Raw genomic sequence first — 24,065 nt, 5'->3', positions numbered from 1 at the left:
CAAAGAGATTTGCTGATGAGTTTGCTAAGACAGCAACTGCTGTTCTTAGTAGCTCAGAGAAGGTGTGGGAACCTTCAAGCTTCAAAGAGGTTCAGGAGTTGACCTCTAAAGATGCTCAGCCTTGGCTTAATGCCATGAAGGCTGAAGTTGATTCCTTGAATAGGAACCAAACTTGGGAGCTGGTACCGGTAGTCCCAGGAATGAGGCTGGTTGGCAGCAAATGGCCAAGACAGACCAGAATGGCAAGGTTGTCAGACACAAAGCCAGATTGGTTGCCAGAGGTTTTTCACAGGTACCAGGACAGGATTACCACAAGACCTATTCACCCACCGTCAAGTATGAGAGCATTCGGCTGATGCTCAAGATTGCTGCAGAGGAGAAACTGCATGTTTCCCATCACAACATTAATACAGCTTTTTTGTATGGGGTTTTGGGGAGGAGCTGTTTATGCTTCCACCTGATGGAATGCAGATACAGAAGGGAATGGTCTGTAAACTGAGGAAATCCTTATATGGTCTCAAGCAGAGTGCCAGATGTTGGAACACAAAACTCACTGAGACATTGCTTTCTCTAGGTTTTCACCAGGGCAAAGCTGATCCATGTGTGTTTGTCAAGGAGGAGGGGCAAAACAAACTGTATTGTTTATGTTTTGTTGATGATCTTCTGATGTTTTGGAAGAATCAGGCTTTGAACCAAAGCACCCTAGCTCAGCTGAAGGAGCACTTTGACATGAAGGATCTTGGTGAGGTATCCAACTATCTTTCTCTGCAGGTGGAAAGGGACCAAGCAGGTAATTTTCTGGTACACCAAACACAGAAAATTGCTGATGTATTAACCAGTTTGAATTTGGTTGATGCAAACCCAGCAGACACACCGATGGTGACAGGTTACCAGGTAGACGGTACTGCTGAAGCGTTTTCTGACACTACAGTGTATAGATGCATTCTAGGCAAGCTGAATTTCATTGCTAGATGTTCAAGGCCTGACATTTGTGGGAATGTTCAGGGGTGCAGGAGAGGATATATTGTGAGATTATATCCTAATCCAATTTGTGCTAACAAGTTCCCAAAATATCAGCAGAGTTTATAGACATTCCCCTTTAAGTTCGCAATGGTAACGGACTTCCGGAGGCGGCGCGAAACGGCAATGGCGGTCCTCTTTACTCTGTGAAGAGGGGCTCCGCGGAAAAGGGTCGTCCGCTATGGCAGAGCGGAGACCCGCTAAGAAAAACCACAGGTAGAGTGAGCCTGTGGTCGTGGGACTCGGCGGGCACCAAGAGCGACCTCGGAAACGAAGAAGGGACCCCGTAAGGGGCTCCGGAACGTGGAGGGGGTAGCGGTGCTGTGAGTTCATCGCTCTTTCCGCGGAAGTGAAGCCGCGCGGCTGCTGCTGATGAGCGCTGACCTTTCTTCTTTGAACATTCGATTTGAAACAACATACTCGTGAGTAAGAAACCCGAGACTTTTGAACTTAAATTTGTGAAATTCGGCTGAAAGCGGGAGACGTTAAAAAGGAAGTCCGTCTTCCAGCTCTGCTTAAAGTATTGAGCAAAGAACTACTAAAGCGGAAGCGCTGAAAGGGAGTTTAAAAGAAGTTGGAATATACCTTGCAAATTCGGATTTGATCGTTTAAAAGTCAAAAAAAAGTTAAAACTGCACTATAAGTGGACATAGACTGTGATTTTTCTCTCTTCTTCTTGTGGATTACAAAGTTACGAAACCCAGCTCTCGGGCTGTCTAGATACAAAGAAACATCAGACTGCGGTAACTGTATATAAAAGCATAAAGTTACATTGGGCTACTTTGTAAGTTACAAGCAAGGAACTGTTGCATGCACCATTGTTAAGAACTTTTACTCTCTGCAGTTTAAAGTGAACTTAGAGGGTTCTCCCCCTTGTTTTGGATTTTACCTAACTTTTTATTTGGGAATTTAATGGTGGAAACTTTTTATCCGTCTCCCTAATTTCTGGGGAGCTCCCCCTGCTGGATTGTGGAATTTTTAGTCTCTGAGAACTGCTGGTTGTTTTGGAATTTTTACGTCTGGATGTTTACATTCTGGATTGCTTTTCCCATGGGATTTACAATTTGACCTTGATACTTGGACAGCTGTGGAATGAGTGGTGCAGCAAAAACAAGGGCCGCCAAGAAAGCAAAACAAACTGAACTGTTGCAATCAACTTTGCCTGTGCAGCCACGTAGATCATCTGTCCCAATTGTTACAGGTCTGCAAGAAGGACAACCTAAACAGCCAGCTTTTGGGGATATGGCTGCAGGAGGGCTCGACCCTGTCTCTAAAGAAATATTGGACCAGCTGGCAGCATTAAACAAGAAAGCTGATGAACAAGCGGCTAAATTTGACCAGGTGACAGCCACAATTAATAGACTGACAGATCAAGTCGCTCAAAATACACAGGCAATAGGAAACCTTCAAACAACTACAACAGAAAATCGAAAAATAGCCGAGGAAGCAAATACAAAAGCAGACCAAAATAAAAAGAGGATAGAGGAATTAAGAGGGGAAGTAAGACCACTGAGCAGACAGGTCACTGAACAGCAAGCGTATCTGTCCATGGTGCAATTGAAAAACAGGGAAAGTAATCTCAGGCTTAGAAATATCCCAGAACTAGAGAAAGAAGATTTGATTGGTTTTTTGACAGCAGAAATATCCAAGTTCTGGGGTCTGGCAGAAGAGAAGGACTTTAAAATTGTCACCGCTTTTAGATTGGGAAGAGTGGCCAAGAAGGACAAACCAAGAGATTGCTTGATCATTTTGAGATCTAAGCAAGAAAAAGATAATATACTAGGCCTACATTTTAAAAATTCATTGGTGATTCAGGGAAAGACAGCAGAAATCTTCAGAGATATACCAAAACAGTTGCTGGATTTAAGAACTACATATAAAGACCTTGCAAGTTTATTGAGAAACAACACAATCCCCTACAGGTGGGAATTTCCTCAAGGACTATCTTTCAACTTGAAAGGGAAGAAGGTAAGAATCAGAACAGCTGAGGAGCAAGAAAAGTTCCTAAACGACTACGGGGAGGACCTTCGGAAAGGAATAGCAGGTACTTGGCCACCTCCTCCGCCTGGCGCAAAACCAGATCCACTTCCAGACATAGACGACAAGGGAGACAACCCTATCGGTTGACAAATTGATTCAGGATGTCTCTGCAGCTTTTTAGTTGGAACATTCATGGCGCAAATTCTCCCGAAAAAAGGAAAAAGATTTTTCATATATTGAGGAAAGAACAATTGGACGTTATTTGCCTGCAAGAAACACATGTGACTAGGCTCCATAGGAGAGTGTTAATCAATAAGAGACTAGGCCAAGAGTTTATTTCATCAGATAAGGTAAAAAAAAGAGGAGTAGTGATATATGCAAAGGAGAGCCTAGCACCAAAGTTTGTGTTTAAAGATGAACAAGGAAGAATTTTGGCGATTGAAATACAATCACAAGGAGAAAAATTTTTGATAGTAGGAATATACGCACCAAACGAGGGGAAATCGGAATTTTATAAAAAGCTGCACGAGATAATGCTGGACCATATTGACTATACTAACATCATTTTGATGGGAGACATGAATGGGGTTGTCTCCACTTACATGGATAAGTCACAAAATCAAAACCCGACTAAAGATGGCAGACTACCTAAGACTTTCTTTGAATTAACAGACAATATGGACTTGATTGATATTTGGAGGACGAAGAACCCACTAGGTAAAGAGGGGACATTCTTTTCTGAGGCCCACCTATCTTGGACAAGAATCGACCAAATCTGGATAACTAGAGGACTGGCACCTAAGACTAAAAAAATAGAGATCTGCCCCAAAACCTGCTCCGACCATAACGCCTTGAAAATGGACTTGAGACTTACACCAGCTGGATCCTTCAGATGGAGAATGAATGACACCTTGTTTAGAGATCAGGAGATTGTGAAGAAGGCCCAAAAAACGTTGAAGGACTATTTTGAAATAAATCTGAACACTTCGGTGGAAAAGAAAATGATCTGGGACGCGAGTAAAGCTGTTATGAGAGGGTTCCTGATACAACAGAATACTATCAAGAAAAAACTCTGGAATGGTAAAAAGGACAAGATTTTGGAGAAGATAAGGGACGGAGAGAAAAAGTTGAGACTTAATCCAAAATCAAAAGAAGTTTTAAGAGAAATAAAATTCCATCAAGCACAATATGCGAAATTGATAAATCAAGAAGTTGAATGGAAAATTAAACAGATGAAACAAAGATAATTCGAATTGGCAAATAAATGTGGGAAGCTGCTGGCATGGCAGCTGAAAAAGAGACAAAAATTGAACTTTGTTACCAATCTGGAGGTTGAAGGAGAATGTATTCAGAAACCAGAAGAAATCAGAAAGTGTTTCCAGAGATACTTCAAAAAATTGTTTACTCAAGGACCTCAAGCAGAGACCGAGATAAACCAATTTCTAAAAAGTCATGGCCTGCAAAAATTATCTCAAGATAAACAAACAGCCCTGAATTACAAAATAACACAACAGGAAATTGAAAGTGCCATTCAGAATATGCAATTAGGCAAATCCCCAGGCCCAGATGGACTTACCTCCAAATATTATAAGACATTGAAGGAATATCTGGCCCAGCCGCTAATGGAGGTATGTAACCAAATTATGGAAGGGAAGGGAGCACCAGAATCGTGGAAAGAAGCCTTCATCACTTTGATACCAAAATTGGAATCTGAAAAGACCCAACTCAAGAACTACCGTCCCATCTCACTCCTAAACGTGGATTACAAAATTTTTGCTGATATTCTGGCAAGTAGATTTAAAAAAGTTTTAAATGAAGTAATTCATAAAGACCAAGCAGGCTTTCTCCCTGGTAGGCATTTGTCTGACAACACCAGGAATATTATTGATGTTTTGGAGCTACTGCAGACAAATTTGAACACGAAAGCAGTTTTGATTTTTATAGACGCCGAGAAGGCCTTCAATAATATATCTTGGAAATTCATGAAGAAAAATTTGGAAGGGATGGGAGTGGGAAGGGCGTTCCAAAATGGTATTGAAGCAATCTATTCAGAACAAAAAGCTAAACTGATAGTAAACAATGTGGTGACAGAGGAGTTCAAAATCGAAAAAGGGACACGACAGGGGTGCCCCTTATCACCCTTGTTATTTATTTCTGTCCTGGAGGTGTTGCTGAACTTGATTAGGAAGGATCAGCGGGTGGAAGGAATACAGGTCGGAGGAAAACAATATAAACTGAAAGCTTTTGCAGATGATTTGGTTTTAACACTACAGGAGCCAGAACCTAGTACAAAAAGAGCTTTAGAATTAATCTATGAGTTTGGTCGGGTGGCGGGATTCAAGTTGAATAAACAAAAAACTAAGGTTTTGGCAAAAAACTTGACATCTTCAGAAATAGATGGGTTCCAGAAGGAAACGGAATTAAATGTGGTTAAAAAAGTGAAGTACCTGGGGGCCAATCTGACTGGGAAAAATTTGAATTTGTTTAAAGATAATTATGAAAAATGTTGGTCTGAAATCAAAAAGGACTTAGAAACTTGGTCAAGATTGAAACTTTCCTTGTTGGGAAGAATTGCAGCTGTTAAGATGAATGTATTGCCAAGGATGTTGTTTTTGTTCCAAACCCTGCAGATCGTGGACAGAGTGGAATGTTTTGGAAAGTGGCAGAAGGACATCATGAAGTTTGTCTGGCAGGGCAAAAAGCCCCGGATAAAATTTAAAATACTAACAGACGCAAAAGAAAGAGGGGGATTTGCCCTGCCGGACTTAAGGTTATACTATGAAGCTGCATCCTTCTGCTGGATGAAGGATTGGTTCTTGTTAGAAAACACTGATGTCCTAGATCTGGAAGGGTTTAACAACGCTTTTGGGTGGCATGCATATTTGTGGTACGACAAGGTAAAGTTCCATAAATTGTTTAAAAACCATATTGTCAGGAAAGCTTTATTCATTGTCTGGACCAAATACAAGGACTTACTTGAAAATAAGACCCCGAGGTGGTTATCACCAATGGAGGCTAAGGCCACAAAAATACTCAATATGGAGGGTGGCTGGGCAAAATACTGTGAGATAATAGAAAGAGTTGGAGATAATTGGAGGTTGCAGAGTTTTGAAAAATTGAAAGGCAAGGTGCGAGACTGGTTCCACTATGCCCAAATTCAAGAGATTTTTAAAAAGGACAAAAAAATTGGTTTCCAGGTGGAAAAATCGAAATTAGAGACAGAACTACTTGAACCTAAGACGAAAGTGCTTTCAAGAATGTACAACTTGTTGCTCAAATGGAACACTCAAGATGAGATAGTTAAATCAGCCATGATAAAATGGGCACAAGACATTGGGTACAACATTATGTTTGAAGACTGGGAAAGGTTATGGACCACCGGTATGAAATTCACGGCATGTAATGCCTTGAAAGAAAACATTATGAAAATGATATACAGGTGGTACATGACCCCAGTCAAACTTGCAAAGATATATCATCTGTCTGACAATAAATGTTGGAAATGTAAGGAGGCTGAAGGAACATTCTTTCACCTCTGGTGGACATGCCCGAGGGTGAAGGCCTTTTGGGAAATGATTTATAATGAGTTGAAAAAGGTATTTAAGTATACCTTTCACAAGAAACCAGAGGCCTTCCTCCTGGGCATTGTGGGCCAGAGAGTGTCAAAGAAGGATAGAACCTTCTTTTTATATGCAACTACAGCAGCAAGAATCCTTATAGCCAAATATTGGAAGGCACAGGAGCTACCCACGCTGGAAGAGTGGCATACGCAACTGATGGACTATATGGAATTAGCCGAAATGACCGGCAGAATCCGAGACCTGGGAGAAGAGGCAGTGGAAGAGGATTGGAAAAAATTTAAGGACTATCTACAAAACATTATAAGCTATATGAATGTTGAGAATTTGCTAAGTTTTGGGAAAAACATGCTTCAGTATTGAGATTTGAAAATGGTGGAAATTAAGTTATGACAGTGAAAAGTCTAAATTTTAGAGTATATAATTAGGTGAAAGCACAAATACGCATGAAACAAGGTATCAATTTGCTGTTTATTTTTCTTTATTGTGAAGAATGCAGGGGTGGAAGATGTGGGGAAGTCCAGTAGATTATGAAAAATGATCTGGAAATGTGAATTTTCTTTCTCTTTTTTAACTTTTTCTTTCTTTCTGTAAAATCGCTTTTGCTGTGTTATTGATGAAGTATCGGACCTTGGAAAAAAAGCAATAAAAAATATTATTACCAAAAAAAAAAAAAAGTTCGCAACGGTAACGCTTGCACAGGTTCGCTAGAACCTCTATAATAATTACTCTCATAATTTCCCCTTTTATTCCCTCTTAAAATACAAGACACGACACAGTCTTTATAAAAGAGTTTACTCACGTTCTGTTCACAACATGATCCCAGAAGGCAGACAGCTTAAAAAGGTAAAATACACTCAGAATCTATCTTGTAGTAAGATAGTCCCGTCCTCTCTTGGCTGAGAGCCAAGAGGGCATCCTTGGATGTTTCCTCATCGAAGGAAGATGGCAGAGAGAGAAAATGGCTGGCTGCCCTGTGCCTTTATCATTTACCTGCACAGGTGAGGCCACACCCACCTCTGGTCACATGCGGAGGAAGTCCGTCCCCAGGAAGTTTACCTGCTTGCTACACTGACATCCCTCCCCATGTTCTAACATGTACACTCTAGGAATGTTGTCATTGACTGCTCCTGTGTTTACATCCCACAACATAGCTGTAAGCACTAACCTGCTTAGCAGACATGCTAACAATCCTACTGTTCAGGATTGGAAAGCTCTGAAGCACATAGGCCGCTATTTGAAACAGACTTTGCACTACAGGCTGAGGTTCACCAGTCAGAAGACTGGAGGTCTTGAAATCTTTGCAGATGCTAGTTATGGAAGTGACACCACGGATGGTACAAGCACTTCTGGAGTATGCTACATGTACAACCACTGTCTGTTTGGTTGTGCAAAAAGCAGATGACAGTAAGCCTAAGTTCCTGTGAAGCAGAACTCAATGCTTTGTCATTTTCACTCATGGATTGTGAATGGTTGATGCAACTGTTTCAGGACATCAGAGTTTCTGTGAAATGTCCTATACAAGTGTATCAAGACAATAGATCCTGTTTGGCTTTGCTGAACTCAGAGAGTTGCAAGCAAAGAACCAAGTACTTGCAGATTAAGCTACATCGTGCAAGAGAGTGTATTCAGAAAGGACTCATTCAGGTGTCCTACATGCCAGGAAATGAAATTCCTGCTGATCTGTTGTCTAAGGTTGTTAACAGAGAACAACTTAAGGATTACGTACAGAGGTTGCAATTGGGTTGAACCACAGGTACTACAGGTTACACGGAAAGGGGGAGGATGTTAGGATATTTCCGTTCCACCTTAAACAGGGAGCAGGCTGTTGTTTGAGTCACAGTCTGCTTACTTCTGGCTCACAGGAAGTTTATGTTTTGTATATAGCTTTTGTTTCTCTCTCTGTGCCTGAACACGCAGGCAAGCAGTCATGTTTTTTCTTTGTTCTGACCAATGCTGAATAAAGTTGTAAATAATGCTCTCCTGAGTGCATCTTTTGTTGTGCGAACTCTGCAAAGGGCGTGCACAAGTCCTTGGAATGTGGAAAGCTGTTTCTGAGGCTTGTGTCGCTAATTGACTGATACTGCGTTCCTACGGGAGGTTGATGGATCGTCCAGAGTCGACATGGGGGCATGATGGCCTTTGTCTCCCTGGCAGTATCCCAACAGGGGTGACATCTAAACCAGAATGATAACTGCGATTTCTAACGTAACAAAAGGCATTGAGCGCTTCAGCCCAAAAGACTTTGGGCAGATTAGCATTGTGCAGATAAGTTTTAACCCCTGCCTGCAGGTCACGCTGCACAACTTCAACAAGCCCATTTTGCCAGGGACTTCGGGGGCAAGATAACTCATGAGTAGTCCCCTGCGCTTCCAGGAAATTCTCAAAATCCCCAGAAACAAATTCCCCGCCCCGGTCAGTAAACAGGTTCTTAATTGGTTTGTTAAAATGCGTTTTTACCCAGTTGCAAAAAGCTCTGTACTTCTCAAATGCTTGGGACTTCTCAGCTATTGCATAAGTCCAATAATATCTAGTATACTGGTCTATCAGGGTAAGCCAGTACTTAGAACCTCCTAATGATGGTGGGAGTGGCCCAACTAAATCACAATGTACACGCTCAAATGGCTCAGTTACTTTCCTATCTGAGCACCTACCCTTGAGTGCAACCTTAATGTTATTCTTGCAACAGGATAGACATTGCGTAAAGAATTTACATGGTTTTAAGTTTAGGCCATTAATAATATTCTTTGTCTTAGTTACATCAGCAAAATTCAGATGTCCCAGAATTCTGTGTGCTTCATGGGCACACCCAGAATGTGGCCTTACATTCCTCAACCCCTGGCTTGACTGTGCTGCTCTGCAATTTATAGGCAATTGGGAGTAGGTGCGAAAATACAGTCTATATAAACCATCAGATTCCCGGGCATACAATAGACGTTTGTTCCCATCGAAAAACTCACACATTGACTTTAAGAAACACACAGTTATGCCTTGACGAGCAAAACATCTTACTGACAATAAATTGTCCACTGACGGGCAGTAAATGCAGTTCGCTATCGTAATGTTTAAAGAGTCTGCCAAGCGACTGCAAGACTTGTGAATTGGCTAAATGTACATTACGAATTTCCTATTCAAAAGAAATAAACAAGCTTGGATCGTTGCAAATGTGCTAAGATGCTCCAGAGTCCACAATAAAAGATTTCCACTTGGCACCTTTAATTCTTTTACGATCTGTAGTCCGAGCATGAAAAGCTCGCGGCTCGTTTCTGTCTTTATGGTACGGTGTCGGCTGCTGGGCTGACGACCGTGACTGATGAACAGAAACAGACTTGGGAGTACTTTGCTTTCTTTTGGATCTGCAGTCCTTTTGCAAAATGTCCCTGCTTATTGCAGAACCAATAATGCTTTGCAGCTTTAAATGCAGTCGTATCACCACAAGTTTGCATATGGCGTTTCTCATTGTTTCTGGAAATAGGAGTGCTTATGGCACAAGCCTCCCTTCTATCCAACTCACCCATTAATCTTGCCGTTACCCCTTCCACAGTTAATTGTGCTGGTGGAATGGCAGATATCTGGCTAGCTACACCATCAAAGTCCTCATTAAGGGAACAAAGAATGATAAAAACATACTGAATATCAGGTATCTCCATGTCCCTTTGAATTAATTTGCAGCGTATTGCCTCCAGACATCTCAAGTGTGCTGCCAAATCACCACCAGGCTGCAACTTGGTCTGGTACAGCTGCTTGAAAAACATCAAGGCAGACGCTGACTCTTTTCTAATATGCACTGCTGCAGACTGTCCCACATTTCTTTGGCAGTTTTCTTATTTCTTATATAGACTACTTGCTGGTTGCTAACTGCCAAATTAATTATTGCCCTGGCTTTTGCATCTCCTTTCAACCAAGCATTAGTTACAGGGTCAGGAGGGTCATCAGTTACATAGGTCCATACTTCTCTTTTTTTAAAAAGTAATATTTATTAAAGTTTCAAAAGGTACAAAAAACAAAACAAAAAGACAAAGAAAAACACAAAAAAATCCACCTTTAAAATCTCATTTTCAATAACTTCTTTTCACAACTTCCCCTCACCTCCCCTTCTTTTATTCCAGATCCAATTATTTGTTCAACAAGTTTTTATCCCTAATGTCTTAACCTTAATTTGTTAATGTGTTTATTTGTATTAGATTTTAACCCTTAATTCATTATTATATTTAGTTCAGTTTATAAATCAACTTTTAATTTATATACCTTAATCATATGTAAAAAACTTTTTCTAAGGTTGACCCTATTTCCCTTCCACGAATTCCCCATTCTTATAATGATAAACAACATGAAATTTGACACAGCATAAAAAAGATCAGGCCCCCTTTGGATTTCCAAACCCCACCCTTCTCTCCCCGGTTTCAATCCCAAACCATAGTCCATTTAGTCCATCTATTTAGCCTGGTGACCTTATGTCCGAGGCTCTCAAATCTCTCTCAGTCCCTTTCAGCCGGCTTCTTTGAAAGTCCCTTATGATTGACACCCAAACTCGAAGGGGCACTCTCTCTATAATGTCCATGATCCTTCCAGCCAAGCCTACTTGTTTAAAGGTGGAGCTCAAGCTCTGTTTCTTAAATCCAAATATCCCAAAGACTCCAGCTTCCACCTTGGTCGAGCTTGTAGCCATCTTGACAGGCCTCCGGCTCTCGTTTACCTTCTGTGACATTTCGGCCGCCCCTCCTTTCTGCTCCTCCTGTTCAGCAAGTATCTTTTCCTCCTCTTCAGTCTTTGGTTTCTTTTCTTGTCCAGCTGCCTGTGTTTTGAACATCAAGTCCTTTTCCAGCTCAGAAGGTATATTTACTGTTGACCTCGGTTTTGTAGGACTTGTAGACAAAACATGGCCTTGCTCATACATCTTTCGCAGCTTTCCCATGAGAAAGACGACCTCATCCAGATCTGCCAGAATTTTCCGACCTATTTCCATTCTTGTAATATCCGTGAATCCCCTCTAGAGGGATTCTGGTTACTTAGTATTCCTTTCACTTCCAATCCAAAAGTCAAATTTATTTGTATCAATCTTTCTTTACTTTCAATACCTTGTAACGATATGACCGGCTAAACCAAAACTTTCAGTTTTTTCCGACTTTGACAGCTAATTTGACAGCTGTCAAAATCTTCTGTAAACCCTCAGCAGGCTCCTTTCACGGGTTACTCCCGGTCTCAGGAAAAGTGGCACTTAATCAAAGCAAATAAACTCTTGTCCTCCAGCACAGTAACTTAGACTTTTAAATCCGTGGAAATTAATAACTTTTATCCAATCAGGAAAAAAACCAGCTCTTCTCTCAACCTTAGTTGGCAAATCCTTGCTTTAAACTGTTTACAATGGGGGGGGGGGAGACGGACTTCCTTTTTGCACCTCCCCCGCTCGTGCCAGATCCACAAAAAAAGAATAATTTTAGTCCAATTTCCAAAATACTCACGGGTTGTTGTTCTTGATTTTGAGTCCAATTTTTTTAAAGGAAGAAGTCAGCGCTCTCCGACAAATGGCATGCGGCTTCGCTCGGCAGGGGAAGCAGTAGACTCACAGCACCGCGCCACTCCCCATCCCCCGTTCCGTAGCCTTTAAAAAGGCTCATTCGCGGGTTGGGAGGGCGCTAACGGTGCCCGCTGAGTCACCATGTCCACGGGCATCTGCGCCTGTGGTTTTTAAGGGTCCCCGTGTCGCCGGCGCGGCAAGACCCGACCCCTGTCGAGCAGATTCCCTCCGGAGCTCGGAGGGAATCCGCCATTAACCGATTGCGCTAACCCGGAAGTCCATAGGTCCATACTTCTCTAGAGGTCAAAAGCGCCTCCACCCGAAAAGACCATAAACTATAGTTCTCATCTGTTAGCTGTGGGAACACCAGAGCCTTCTCAGCTTCTGGAACCCGGTCAACCATTCTGGAACTCTTCCAGACCCACAGAAACTACACTAACAGGAGAAGGAGTTTTCAAACCTTTCTCAGAGTCCAAAAATATGCAGTCATCCACTCAGCAGCTGGGCCCATAACCAAAGATGTTAGCTATTTGCAGTATAGTAGCACTGCAGAGAGCTTGCTGGGGAGACCATGCATTAAAAAGGGACTCAAAAATAACTTAAACAAGGTTTTAATAACAAAAACAAAAACTCCTTATACACTAAATACATCATCATCAACATCAACAACAACAACAACAACAACAACAACAACAACAACAACAATAATAATAATATCTTTATTGTCATTGCCCCCTCTCGGGGACAACGAAATTACTTGGCTGCTCCATCCACCCAGGTAGGGCACTCCACACAAAATCAAAACAACTATAAAAACACTAATTAAAACAATACAGTATAATACAGCAAGGAAGATTAGATGACTTTCAAATCCCATTCAGGGCTTCCCATTCAGGGCCGAGATCGCTCTGGAGAAGAAGCTGTTCTTAAGACGGCTCGTTCTTGTCTTCATTGTCCTGTATCTCTGTCCCGACGGCAGGAGCTCGAAGAGACAGTGACCAGGATGCGATGGATCTTTTACTATGTCCAGTGCCTTCCTATGGCACCTTGTGGCATAAATCTGCTCTAAGGTGGAGAGTGGGCAGCCAACAATGCTCTCTGCTGCCTTAACAACTCTGCACAACCCCAACCTGTCCCGGGTAGTACAGCTTCCGTACCACACACATAAGCCATAAGTGAGCACACTCTCAATGGCACAGTGATAGAAGGCAAGCAGCAGTTTCTGCGGAAGATGGTTTTTCCTTAGAATTCTCAAAAAGCACAGTCTCTGCTGCGCCTTCTTCACAAGCCCCCTTGTGTTGACACTCCAGGACAGATCAACAACAAACCAGACCCAACCACCAACCCATCCCCCAGGGTAATGGGAGAGCTAGGTGCTGCTCCTTATATACTACACCCAAATGCTGACACAGCCATTCAACATTCAACCATTCAACAGCCAGAACTGAGTTCCAGTGAGTTCTGGCTGGGGAAAAAGCCCTGGGGCAAGCCTAGGGTGGGCCACCTAAGCACAGCTCTCTTGCCCTGCGCCCCTCTGCCACCTTTGCCGACTGAAAGCATGCCAGGTGGTTTTCTCTTGCTGGGCTCTGTGGGACGAGGGCTGACTGTGCATCTCTCTCTCTCCACCTCCTAGGTATCCCAGGATTTCCCCCTTCTTGGGCAGCTGGTGGCGCTCTTGTCCCTTCACCTCACAGACAACGTGAAGGAGATTGGCCTGCAGTCAGCGGAGGCCTTGTACCATCTCCATTACATCATGATAGCCAAAATGGGTGAGGGCGATGCTGGGAAATGGCTTGTTTCTTGTAAGCCGCAGGGTGGGAGGTCTGTAGCCCTCCAGAGGCTGCTCCAACCCCCATCATCCCTGAGTGTTGCCCATGCTGGCTGCTGCTGGGGTTGATCAGGGAGTTCAGGAGGGCCAGAATTCGTGCCAGCACTGGCCTAACGCCAACACCCTGTTGGCCAGAGACGAGAGGGCAGTCTTGGGGGAGGGATTCACTGCTGAAGAACATCAGAAAAGCCTTCTGGCCCAGCCCAGTCCAGCATCCTGTTCCCACAGGGGTTGACCAGATGCCTGTGGGAATCCAGCAAGCAGAATTCAAGCTCTTTCTACTCCTGTACTTTGCTGCCTCTGACCATGGAGGCAGAGCATAGCCATCCTGGCTAATAGCCATGGGTAGCCTTCTCTTCCATGAATTTGCCTCATCTTCTTTGAAAGCCATCTTGGTCCATGGCCATCAGTGCCTCCTGTGGCAGGGAGTTCCAGAGTTTAGCTGTGCACTGCAAGAAGAAGGACCATCCTGAAACTTCAGTTTCATTGGAGGTCCAGTTGTTCTCATGTTCTGACAGTGAGAGAGAAAGCTTTCTCTCTCCACTTTCTCCATGCCATACATTGTGTCTCCTCTTCCTCGCCGTTTTTCTAAACGGAACCCCCCCCCCAAATGCTGCAACCAGCTCCACAAGCACCCCAGTCCTTTTGGTTACCCCCTTCTGAACCTTTTTCCCAGTTCTGAATTATAATTTTTGAGGTGAAATCGATAATTGTTTTTGTTGGTCCCAGTGGGAAAACTGGAGGTTTTGAGCAGGGAGCACTAATGCTGGTTTCTTTTGCATGCATATTCCAAAACCCGACCCTGCTTAGGTAAGGAACTGGAGAAGAGGGGGAATAAAAATAAGAAAGGCAAGATGGTCAGATGGGTCCGAGAAGACTTCTTCATCCCTGGGCCCTCCCTCTTCCACTACAACATCGCAAAAGTGGCCAAGGTAGGGGTGGCTTTTTGTACTCTTTATTGCTAAGACCGCAGCCACTCCCAGTTAGCAAAGATTTGCTCATTCGGGCCAATGGGGCCCTGCCCCACTAACTTCAGCCTGCCCTCAGGCAGCCCACGCCTGCTAGGGATGAGGGAGAGATTCAGAGCAGTTCACACTGGAAGCCAAACTATCAAATCGAGGCTTTCAGAAACAATAGGAGAACTGAAACACAACCTGCCTTTGAAATTCACATGTCCTTGAATTTCGCAATGCCAAACAGTGTGCAAAAAAATACATGCGCGAGCTATTAGTGTAAAAAACATTCAGAAATGCATTGTATTAGAATCAATTGCTCAAAGACAAGTGCCCGGTAGCCTAAACTGCATGCAGAATTCTACTTATTGAAATTCTACCAGGTGCTGGGAGACCTAGGGTTCAGATCCCCACTCAGCCCTGAAACTCACAAGTCAGTCACAGTCTCTCAGTCTAACCTACCTCATGAGACTAAAACGGGGAGGAGAGAGAACCATGCATGGGCTCCTCAGGGCGGAAAAAGAATAGGAAAAGTTGACTCATTTGGTGCATCTTTCACGAGGCACTGCCAAGCCAATGAACTATGCCAACCTTGTGGTGGGTGTTTTTTGTTGTATATTAAGAACTAAGCACACAGCCGGCAGGTTCCCACCCAGTCTGTTTGGCATTGGTTATATAACGGATAGCCACTATTATTCACCCTCTCTGTTCCTGCGAGAATTTTTTTAAAATTTTCTAGTCTGATTTTAGATTGAACCTCTTCATGTTCCAATGTCATAACCAATTTAAGATGTGGATCGAAAATAGCAAGGCGTCACCTGACTTTTAGTTTTGTTTGTTGTAAAATCTTTCAGCTACTTAAATAAACACATAAATAGAATCACCGAATTGTAGAGTTGGAAGGGACGCGGGGGTCACTTAGTTCAACCCTCTCAAGGCAGAGTGGAGATGTCTTTCACTTGGTTTGTGAAGGCACCCTTGGACTACTGAAACGTGGTCAGAGTGTGGAGCAGAAGAAAACTCCCTCTTCTTTCTTCTTTGTGCCAGGCTTTTGGGGAGCACCTCACGCCCAGCCAGATCAATGAAGTCGTGTTGAAGGCGATTGACAACCTGACAGTGGAAGACAGAGCCGTCTCTCAGGCTGCAGGAAAGCTCCTAAGGTCCTTCCTTGAGGAATGCGGAATTGAGATGGAAAACGTAAGGCTCAAAACGGAGGCAGGGGGAGCGGGTTTCTTCTAAATTAAAACATTCTCTTCGGACTTAGAATTAGCTTCTTTCTGGGAAGTAAGAAGGCATTGTGTGGGAAGTAAGAAGAGCCAGTGTGGTGTAGTGGTTAAGAGCGGTAGTCTCGTAATCTGGGGAACCGGGTTCGCTTCCCCGCTCCTCCACATGCAGCTACTGGGTGACCTTGGGCCAGTCACACTTCTCTGAAGTCTCTCAGCCCCACTCACCTCATAGAGTGTTTGTTGTGGGGGAGGAAGGGAAAGGAGAATGTTAGCCGCTTTGAGACTCCTTAGGGTAGTGATAAAGCGGGATATCAAATCCAAACTCTTCTTCTTCTTCAATTTCCGTGTCTGTGGCTCGCGCCTCTGTTTCCATCCTGCTGCAGTTCGGCTTCCAAAAATCAAACACCCTGTTTTTCATCTCGCTGTCTGCTTTGGCAGTATTTTAATTACATTATTCCACCCTGTTCATTTCAGTGCAAAGGAAACACAATATGGGCAACACTGAGGTCAATTAATAAAACTTTGCTATGATCAAAATGATACCCTCCCAAAACTAACCTACCTATTCCAAACCCTCCCAATCTGGATTCCCCCAACACAACTCCGCAGAGGGCAGAGAAAACTACACTCTTTTATCTTCTCACATAAAAAAAACAAAAATAAGCCCCAAATACCTGACCTCCCCACCTCAGAAGGAGGATGGGGAATCCCCAACATAGAAGCATATTACATTGCCAGCCAAATACTCCATATAATCCCATATATACTAGAAGATGAGACAAAACAATGGGTACACCTAGAGAGGGACATAATTGAAAATACCAACCCCATCCCCACTAATCCCCCTGCCCTACCACCCATTATTCCACCATGCAGCACAAAACCTCCAGATAAAAACCTGGCAAACCAAAGGCTTATATCGCCTAATAGACTTCTGTAAAAATAACAAACCTTTGTCAACACAAGAAATACAAGACAAACTAGAAGACACCCAAATGCCCTGGTTAACACATCCCCAATTACATGCCCTCTTAAACAATCCAACAATAAAATCAGCAGCAACTAGGCCCCTGATAACCTTTGAAAACCTCCTCCTAGCAACAAAGGGAAACGGTAAAGGGATGGTATCCGCAATATACAAAATACTACTCCAAAATCCCACAAACCCCCTAGACGGAATAAAAAAACAATGGGAGAATGACATAGGCTATGAGATTAACCCCACTCAATGGATCAGAATGTGGTCTAAACCCCCCCTTTAAATCCACATCAATGAAAAGAACTCACTCTGAAACTCACCTACAGGTGGTACCTAAGACCAAGAAAACTAGCGCTAATATGCCCAGGAACCTCACCAAAATGCTGGAGAGGGTGCACCTCCACAGGCACATACCTCCACATGTGGTGGGAGTGCCCCCAAATCCAACTATTCTGGACAACAGCCATACGAGAAATATATAAAATAACTAAGCAAGTATTAGACATCACCCCAGAACTGGCCCTACTAAACATCTTCCAAGACAACAATGCCCACTTACACAACAAAGAACTCATAACCCACTGTCAGGGGCTGCCTCAGGACTCAGCTCACAAAAGACCAACGCCAAGATCTTCTTATATACAAGGATGTTTATTGCAGTTCATTATTGGTTCCACAACCGAGGCGTGCAGCCCCGCGTCTCTTAGCCTTAGACATTTGAAGTCCCCTCTGAATCGGTCCCGCCCCTACACCAGTTTAAGAGGCTTGTGCTGGTCCACCTCTTCCTGTCTTTCCTTTTCCGCAGGGTCTTTCTGCCCCCCTGGGTTCCTTCCCTCCTGCTTTCCCCTGAAGCGGATTCCTCAGATGCCTGCTCCCCCCTCCTTCGTGCTTTGGGGCCAGGCTCCTCCTCCGGGCTCTCTGCATTTCCGCGCGCCTCCACATTTGAACTTGGCGCGCGTTCGCTACCCCTGACCTTCCTCTTGACACTCACACTACTCCCTGTACTACTCTCCGCCCCTTCCGGCAGGACGTCCTGCCCCGATCTCCTTCCCCTGTCTCCTTCCTGCTCTGCTCCGTGTGTCACACTGGGAACTCCACCCTCTTCACTCCGTTCCTGCTGGGAAGCCGGCCCCGATCTCCCACTCCCACTCGGGGTTTCCCTGCTGCTTCCCTGCTCCTGGCAAGTCCCCCCTGTGACCCCCCTTGGCCTGACCAGGGGCGCCCCCTTCTGGGAATCCTCCGATTCATTTGAGAGACTCATGGAAGACCTCAAGTCATTGTCATCCTCTTCCTCACTGTCCTGGGATTCTTCCCCATCGCTCTCCGTCTCCCCCCTCACCTGTGCCTCTGTCCCTGAACCCCTGACACCCACCTACTTTCAGCAGCCAGAAACACCATAACCAGACACTGGAGAGACTTGTCAGGAGTAAGCATGGACCAATGGTACCAAATAGTATGGGAAACAGCCCTACTAGAAAAATTAACCAATAAACTGAAACTGACACAGGGACAAACAGAAGAAGACGCCTTCACCCCGGTATTGCTCCCCTTTATCACATACACAGCCCAACAAGACAATGACAATAATCCACCAACAGCATGCAAATCAATATGGCTAACCTGATCCAAAACACCCACCCACCCCACTCTCACACGAAAACAAAGATCACCACAGCCAATCACAAACAAACAACTACACCCTAGGCCAACCCCAACCTCTCTCACCACCAAAGGAACACAAGTGGAGAAACAATTTACATAGTTTTCTGAATCGAACCAGTCAATGTCAAGAATAGATCAAATATGGCTTTCGAATGAACTGACTCCAAGAATACTACAAGTTGAAATACAATCTAAAGTAATCTCAGATCATAATCCAATAAAATTGGAACTAAAAGGCTTTGAAGAAAGAACATTTAGATGGAAAATTAAGGGTTATCTTTTGGATGACCAGAAAATTGTAGGAAAAGCACAAAAGAAACTAACTGAATACTTTGTTGAGAATTGCAACAAGGGTACAAAGATGAGCGTAGTATGGGACGCAAGCAAGGCTGTGATGCGAGGTTTTTTTATCCAGCAGAATTCATTGAAGAATAAAAACAGAGAAAAGGGGGGAAAGGAAATTTTAAAGCAGATAATGGACAATGAACAAAAATTTATTAGAAAACCGAATAACTCCAAAATAAAACAAGAAATTAAGACCTTGCAATCACAATTTGCAATGATAATAAACAAAGAAGTGGAATGGAATATTAAAAAGTTAAGACAGAGAAACTTTGAATTCGCTAACAAATCAGGCAAATGGCTTGCGTGGCAAATAAAAAAAAGAAAGGAGCAGAACACAATTAACAGAATCATTGTGAATGGCGAAGAGATAGATAATCCGAAAGAAATTAGAAAAGGATTCTTGGACTTTTACAGACAACCATATAAAAATAAAGAAAGGAATAATATGAGGAAAATTGAGAGATTTTTAAAAGGGAAAAAGGTGCAAAGGATCCCGGCAGATAAAAAAGACCAACTGAATGCCCTAATAGAGGGGAAAGGCCCCAGGGCCAGATGGATTTACATCAGGTTATTATAAAGAGTTAAAAGATGTTCTGATGATACCTTTAAAAGAAGTTATGAATAATATTTTAAAGGAAAGAGACATCCCGGAAACGTGGAAAGAAGCATTCATTACACTTATCCCAAAACAGGACTCGGATTTAACCCAAGTTAAAAACTATAGGCCTATTTCATTGCTGAATACAGACTACAAAATTTTTGCAGGGATCTTAGCAAGAAGAATGAAAAAGATATTATTAGAAACTATTCATAAGGATCAAGCAGGTTTCATTCCAGGTAGACAGATGAAGGATAATGTAAGGAACATAATTAATATTTTGGAATATCTGACTGCCAGGAATGAGAAACAAGCTATACTTATGTTTGTGGATGCAGAAAAGGCCTTTGACAACATAGCATGGGACTTTATGTTGAAAAATCTGGAGTATGTGGAGGTGGGAAAAGAGTTTTTCAATGGGATAAAGGCAATATATACAGAACAGAGAGCTAAATTGATTGTAAATAATGTGACTACGGAAGATATTAAAATATCTAAAGGAACTAGGCAAGGATGTCTGCTTTCGCCATTGCTGTTTATAATGGTCCTGGAGGTCTTTCTTAATGCAGTTAGACAAAACAAATTAATAAAAGGGATAACAGTTGGCCAGAATGAATATAAAGTTAAAGCCTTTGCAGACGATCTGGTAATAACGATTGAAGAACCAATAGAAAGTGTAAAAGAACTATTAGAGGAGATTGAACAATTTGGGAAAGTGGCAGGGTTCAAATTAAATAAGAAAACTAAAATAATTGCAAAAAATATGGAGCAAAGTATGATAGAAATAATGCAACAACAATCGCGAAGTATTGGAAGACACAAGATTTACCCACCTGGGAAGAATGGCAGATGAAGTTGATGGATTATATGGAATTGGCGGAAATGACTGGCAGAATCCGAGACCAGGGAGAAGAGTTGGTGGAAGAAGATTGGAAAAAGTTTAAAGACTATTTACAGAAATACTGTAAAATTAATGAATGTTAGAAAAATGTTGGAATGAAGTTATATGGCTTTAGTAGAAATGATATAAGGAATTAAGTATAAATAGATTAATAGAGTATTAAAGGAAAAAATAAGGTTAGAATGTGTTAAGATAATTATAGGATAGAAAACCGAGGAAGATGGAAAGGAATTGCTGAAACAATTAACAGAAGTGGAATACAAAAAGGGAGGTGTGAGGACGTCGTGGAAAAAAGTGAATGAAAGATGGGATAATGAAATTGTTTGATTTATTTTACTGTTTTTGTTTTGTTTTGTTAGTTCAATGTGTTTAATGTGTCAATGTTAGGTAGTGTTTTTGTATTGTATTGTATTGTTTTTGTAGTGTTTAAATTGTTGGAAAAGTAATAAATATTTTTTTTAAAAAAAAGAAATAATGCAACAACAAACAGAGATAGAGGTGTGAAAAAGGTAAAATATTGGACTCGATGGGTTGGACTCGATGGCCCTTGTGGTCTCTTCCAACTCTATGATTCTATGATTCTATTTAGGAATTTGGTTAACTCCTAAAAACATTGATTTGTATCAGAACAATTACATACCGGTTTGGAACGGAATAAGGAAAGATCTGGAGGTGTGGGGTAGAATGAAACTATCTTTTTGGGGCAGAATTTCTGCGATAAAGATGAGCGTCCTTCCAAAGATGTTATTTTTGTTTCAGACTATCCCCATAATAAAGGGGGTAACGATTTTTAAAGAGTGGCAAAGAGTGATCTCAAGGTATATCTGGCAGGGCAAAAAGCCGAGAATTAAATTTAAGCTACTAACAGATGCGAAGGAAAGAGGAGGCTTTGCCCTGCCAGACCTGAAGTTATATTATGAAGCAGCATGTCTTTGCTGGTTGAAAGAATGGATAAAATTAGAAAATAAAGAGTTACTGGACTTAGAAGGCTTTGATAACAGATTTGGATGGCACGCGTACTTATGGTGTGGGAAGAAGAAAATTCACAAAGGCTTTGGGAACCACATCTTCCGGAGTGCGTTAATAGAAATATGAGATAGGTATAAAAACCTATTAGAACCAAGAGTTCCACACTGGTTATCTCCGTTAGAAGTTATGAGTGTAAAGAAAATTAATATGAGAGGTAAATGGATTACATATGGTGAACTGATAATTAAAGAAGGAGGAAAATGGAAATTAAAACCATATGAACAAGTTAAAGAATATGATTATGATTGGTTGCACTATTTTCAGGTTGAATGAAATGTTTAAAAAAGATTTTAAAGAAAGTGGTTATGCAGAAAAAGATTCTAAGTTTCAAATCGACATAATAAACAATGATTGTAAAATTCTGTCAAAAATGTATAAGATATTTTTGGAATGGCATACGAAAGATGAAAAAGTGAAATCGGTAATGATACAATGGGCCAGAGATTTCGGTTATAATATACAATTTGATGATTGGGAAAAACTATGGAAAGAAAACTTAAAATTTACTGCATGCACGGCTGTCAGAGCTGCTTGAAGATCCTAGCTCACAGAGGATCACGCTAGCCAGCGATCATTAAGTAAAAGTCTTTATTGAGTTACAGTTTCCATTCTCACGCTGCTGCGCGCAACTCTACGTCTAGTAGCTAGATCGGCGAGGCTCCGTCTGAGTCTCCGCCCCGTGTGCACCAACTTAATATCCTAGCCCGGCTCCACCTTTTCCGCCTGACTGTCCTCCTCTGGGTCCCTCTACCCCCCGGGGTCTCTTCCTTCCGGGATTCTTCTGACGCTGACCCCCCGGACCCTCCTGTCTCCTTGCGCCGGGCTTTAGGACCTGGCTCCCTTTCCGGGCTGCTTACTGCGCCACCTTCCTCTGCATTTGAACTTGGCGCGCGCGCCCAACCTTCCACTTTCCGCTTAACCGTTTCTTCGCTCCCCGATGGAGGTGTGGCCACTCCTGACTCGTGCCCTCCCTCCTGTGGTGAGCTGCCAGCGCTTGCCCCCTGGCTCCTTTCCTCTTCCCTGCTCTCTGGCGGTGACGCTGGTCCCGATTTCCAACTGCTCTCCTCTGAGTCCCCTCTGGCTCTATCTTCCTGGGGTGCCCCCCTAGACTCCCCCCTTGCCCTGGCCACTGGTGCTCCTTTCTGTGAATCCTCTGATTCACTGGAAAGACTCGGAGATCTCGGGTCGTCGTCATCACTCATCTTTTCTTCTGCCTCCTCCCCTTCGCTCTCTGTTTCCTCCCTTGCCCTTGCCTCTGCTCCTAAACCCCTGACATCCATCCCCCCCTCGAAGCCCCCCATTCCCCCCTCCCCTCCTTCCGGTGCTGGAGCTGGGTGCTGCTGTTGCAAAGGGACGAACGTCGGATATCGTTCGCTTCCCGTGGCGGGTCTCCATCTGAAGTCTCCCGGGTCTTCCCCCCTGCTCTCGTTGACGACGGTCACCTCCGCTTCCATCTCTGTGCCGCCGTGCTCGAAACCAGGGTCGTCCCCGAAAATGTCCATGTCCGTCCCTCACTTCCTCCTGGCGGCGTTGCTCGTCCTGAGCATTCCAGCCACTTTCTGCGGAACTGCTCCTCTGGCCTATCGTCCCACCAATACGAGGGTTCTGATGCAGATCCCGAGGGTGACCCCTCCGGGGAACGGACGTCTCGTGTCGGGTCCTCGTCCGAGTCGAACCCCCGGAACGTGCTGGCCGAAAGCGTGGGCGTGAAAAGCCAGTCGTCGAAAAAGTCTGCTGGCATAGGCCTATGTGGGAAGAGGGCATGAAACTCGTCTTTGAGCAGAGGTTCGTCCAAGGCGTAGCCCGGCACCCAGCTGTTCGCACTGGCCGGGGTGCCCTCCTTGGCGAGAAAGTATTCTACCCCCTCTTCCCCCCATCTGGAGTCCAAAATCTCTGTGACTTCGTTGATGCGCTCCTTCTGTGCCACTCCCGCGTGCCCTGTTCTGTCTCTGACCGGACTCGGCGCCGTTCCGGGTTCCTGGAACCTGTGCGGTGCCTTGTAGGGAGTGAGCACCGATCTGTGGAATACCGGATGCATTCTGGAACCCTCCGGAAGTGCCAGTCTGAAAGCTACCGGGTTGACCTGCTCTTCGACTTGGTAGGGCCCCAGTTGTTTATGCCCTAGTTTCTTCTTGGCCAACGACCTGGCCGGCACTGCGTGGGCTGCTAACCAGACCCAGTCTCCCACGTGGAGCTCTTCGCCAACCCTTCTGTGTTTGTCCGCTTGTACCTTGTATGCGTGCTTGGTCAGCTCCAGGTGGCGCCTCAGCTGATCGTGGACTTCCTGCAGCTCCGACGCGAACGCATCTGCTGTCTGCGGCTCCCCCTCCCCCATCCTTTCCAGTCCCGGGAAGGTTCTGGGGTGCCTCCCGTTGTTGGCGAAGAACGGCGTGACCCCCGTGGACACGTGCTTCGTGTTGTTGTAGGCGAACTCGGCAAGCGGCAGGT

General features: G+C 43.8%; 1 protein-coding gene across 1 annotated transcript in view; it reads left to right on the top strand.

Annotated features, from left to right (window-relative positions):
• The window catches only part of LOC310712343 (maestro heat-like repeat family member 5), a 37,422-nt gene extending 19,770 nt beyond the window's left edge, over window positions 1-17,652 (top strand). Inside the window, exons 9-11 of the mRNA XM_083515300.1 lie at window positions 13,730-13,865; window positions 14,735-14,856; window positions 15,925-17,652. Coding sequence (XP_083371426.1) covers window positions 13,730-13,865; window positions 14,735-14,856; window positions 15,925-16,116 — 450 coding nt within the window. The 3' untranslated portion in view covers window positions 16,117-17,652. The remainder of the gene's footprint in view (window positions 1-13,729; window positions 13,866-14,734; window positions 14,857-15,924) is intronic.
• The last annotated feature ends 6,413 nt before the right edge of the window (window positions 17,653-24,065 follow it).

This window comes from Podarcis liolepis (assembly GCF_965112155.1).
Source record: "Podarcis liolepis genome assembly, chromosome: 1".
Lineage (NCBI taxonomy): Eukaryota > Metazoa > Chordata > Lepidosauria > Squamata > Lacertidae > Podarcis > Podarcis liolepis.
This window is presented reverse-complemented; position numbering and strand designations above follow the sequence as displayed.